Source organism: Eimeria acervulina, genomic scaffold (assembly GCF_000499425.1).
Source record: "Eimeria acervulina Houghton genomic scaffold, Eah_scaff423, whole genome shotgun sequence".
Taxonomy (NCBI): Eukaryota; Apicomplexa; class Conoidasida; order Eucoccidiorida; family Eimeriidae; genus Eimeria; species Eimeria acervulina.
In genome coordinates, this window is record NW_013549817.1 from 28,037 (window position 1) to 29,464 (window position 1,428).

At 52.0% G+C, this 1,428-nt stretch overlaps 1 protein-coding gene across 1 annotated transcript in view; it reads left to right on the forward strand.

Moving 5' to 3' along the window:
- EAH_00037910 (protein phosphatase 2C, putative) overlaps nt 1–665 on the forward strand; it is a gene marked incomplete at both ends in the record, with an annotated part of 8,072 nt that extends 7,407 nt beyond the window's left edge. Inside the window, one exon of the mRNA XM_013395504.1 lies at nt 1–665. This exon is cut by the window's left edge and continues 225 nt beyond it. Coding sequence (XP_013250958.1) covers nt 1–665 — 665 coding nt within the window.
- Between the last annotated feature and the right edge of the window lie 763 nt (nt 666–1,428).

Sequence of the window (1,428 nt, forward strand, 5' to 3'; positions counted from 1 at the left end):
TTGGAGTGTCATACCCGACTGAAGTTGAGCCGCACAATTTGCTGCTGCAGCAGCAGCAAGAAAGGGCTCGAGTGCAGCAGCTTAGACAACACCGCACTCATAAAATACAACCATCCTCTTCCTCTGCTGCTGCTGCTGCTGTTGCTGCTGCTGCTCCTGCTCCTGCTGCTGCTGCTGCTCCTGCTGCTGACGCCCCAACGGGGCCTCTCACAGCAGCATCCCCCAGCACGCCACGCAAACACGAAAACAGGCAGCAGCAGCAGCAGCAGCAGCAGCAGCAGCAGCAGCAGCAGCAGCAGCAGCGCCTTGCTTCGCCCCAGCAACAACACAGCTGGACGAAAAATTTTTCAAAGCAGCAGCAGCAACCACTGAAGAAGAAATACAACAAATATGAAGCTCCTGCTGCTGCTGCTGCTGCTGCTCCGCGAAGCAGCAACGGCTTGCTTCGCCGAACTCCGCTGCTGCTGCAGCAGCAGCAGCAGAGACTGCAGCGGCTGCAGCAGCAAATGGATCAGGAGGCAGCAGCAAGGCAAACGAAGGCACTTCCAGCACGAGATAGGAAGCACCCAGACCAGCAGCAGCAGCAGCAGCAGCAGCAGCAGCAGCAGCAGCAGCAGCAGCCTTGGCCAGTCCTTGCAGGGGCCTCTAGCTGCCTATACACCTGAAAATGCTGCTTATGTACCTAAGGGAGCTGCCTATACACCTGAAGGAGCTGCCTATACACCTGAAGGAGCTGCCTATACACCTCAACTGTCTCTTTCCTCTGTCTGCACCCCTCTAGATTTTTATGAAGAGGACTTGTAGCAGCAGCACTCAATCTTCGCCTGTTGCTGCTGCTGCTGTTGCTGTTGCTGTTGCTGTTCCGGTGTCTCTACAGCAAACCCTTTAGCAGCAGCCTGCCGCTTCTGGAGCCCTCCCCTGTCTATGGTTTAGGGTTTAGAGCAAAGCCTAGGGTCTAGGGTTTAGAGTAAAGCCTAGGGTTTAGGGTTTAGAGTAAAGCCTAGGGTTTAGGGTTTAGAGCAAAGCCTAGGGTTAAGGGTTTAGAGTAAAGCCTAGGGTTTAGGGTTTAGAGTAAAGCCTAGGGTTTAGGGTTTAGAGTAAAGCCTAGGGTTTAGGGTTTAGACTGAAGCCTAGGGTTTAGGGTTTAGACTAAAGCCTAGGGTCTAGGGTTTAGACTAAAGCCTAGGGTTAAGGGTTTAGACTAAAGCCTAGGTTCTAGGGTTTAGACTGAAGCCTAGGGTTTAGGGTTTAGAGTAAAGCCTAGGGTTAAGGGTTTAGAGTAAAGCCTAGGGTTAAGGGTTTAGACTAAAGCCTAGGGTTAAGGGTTTAGACTAAAGCCTAGGGTCTAGGGTTTAGACTAAAGCCTAGGGTTAAGGGTTTAGAGTAAAGCCTAGGGTTAAGGGTTTAGACTAAAGCCTAGGGTTTAGG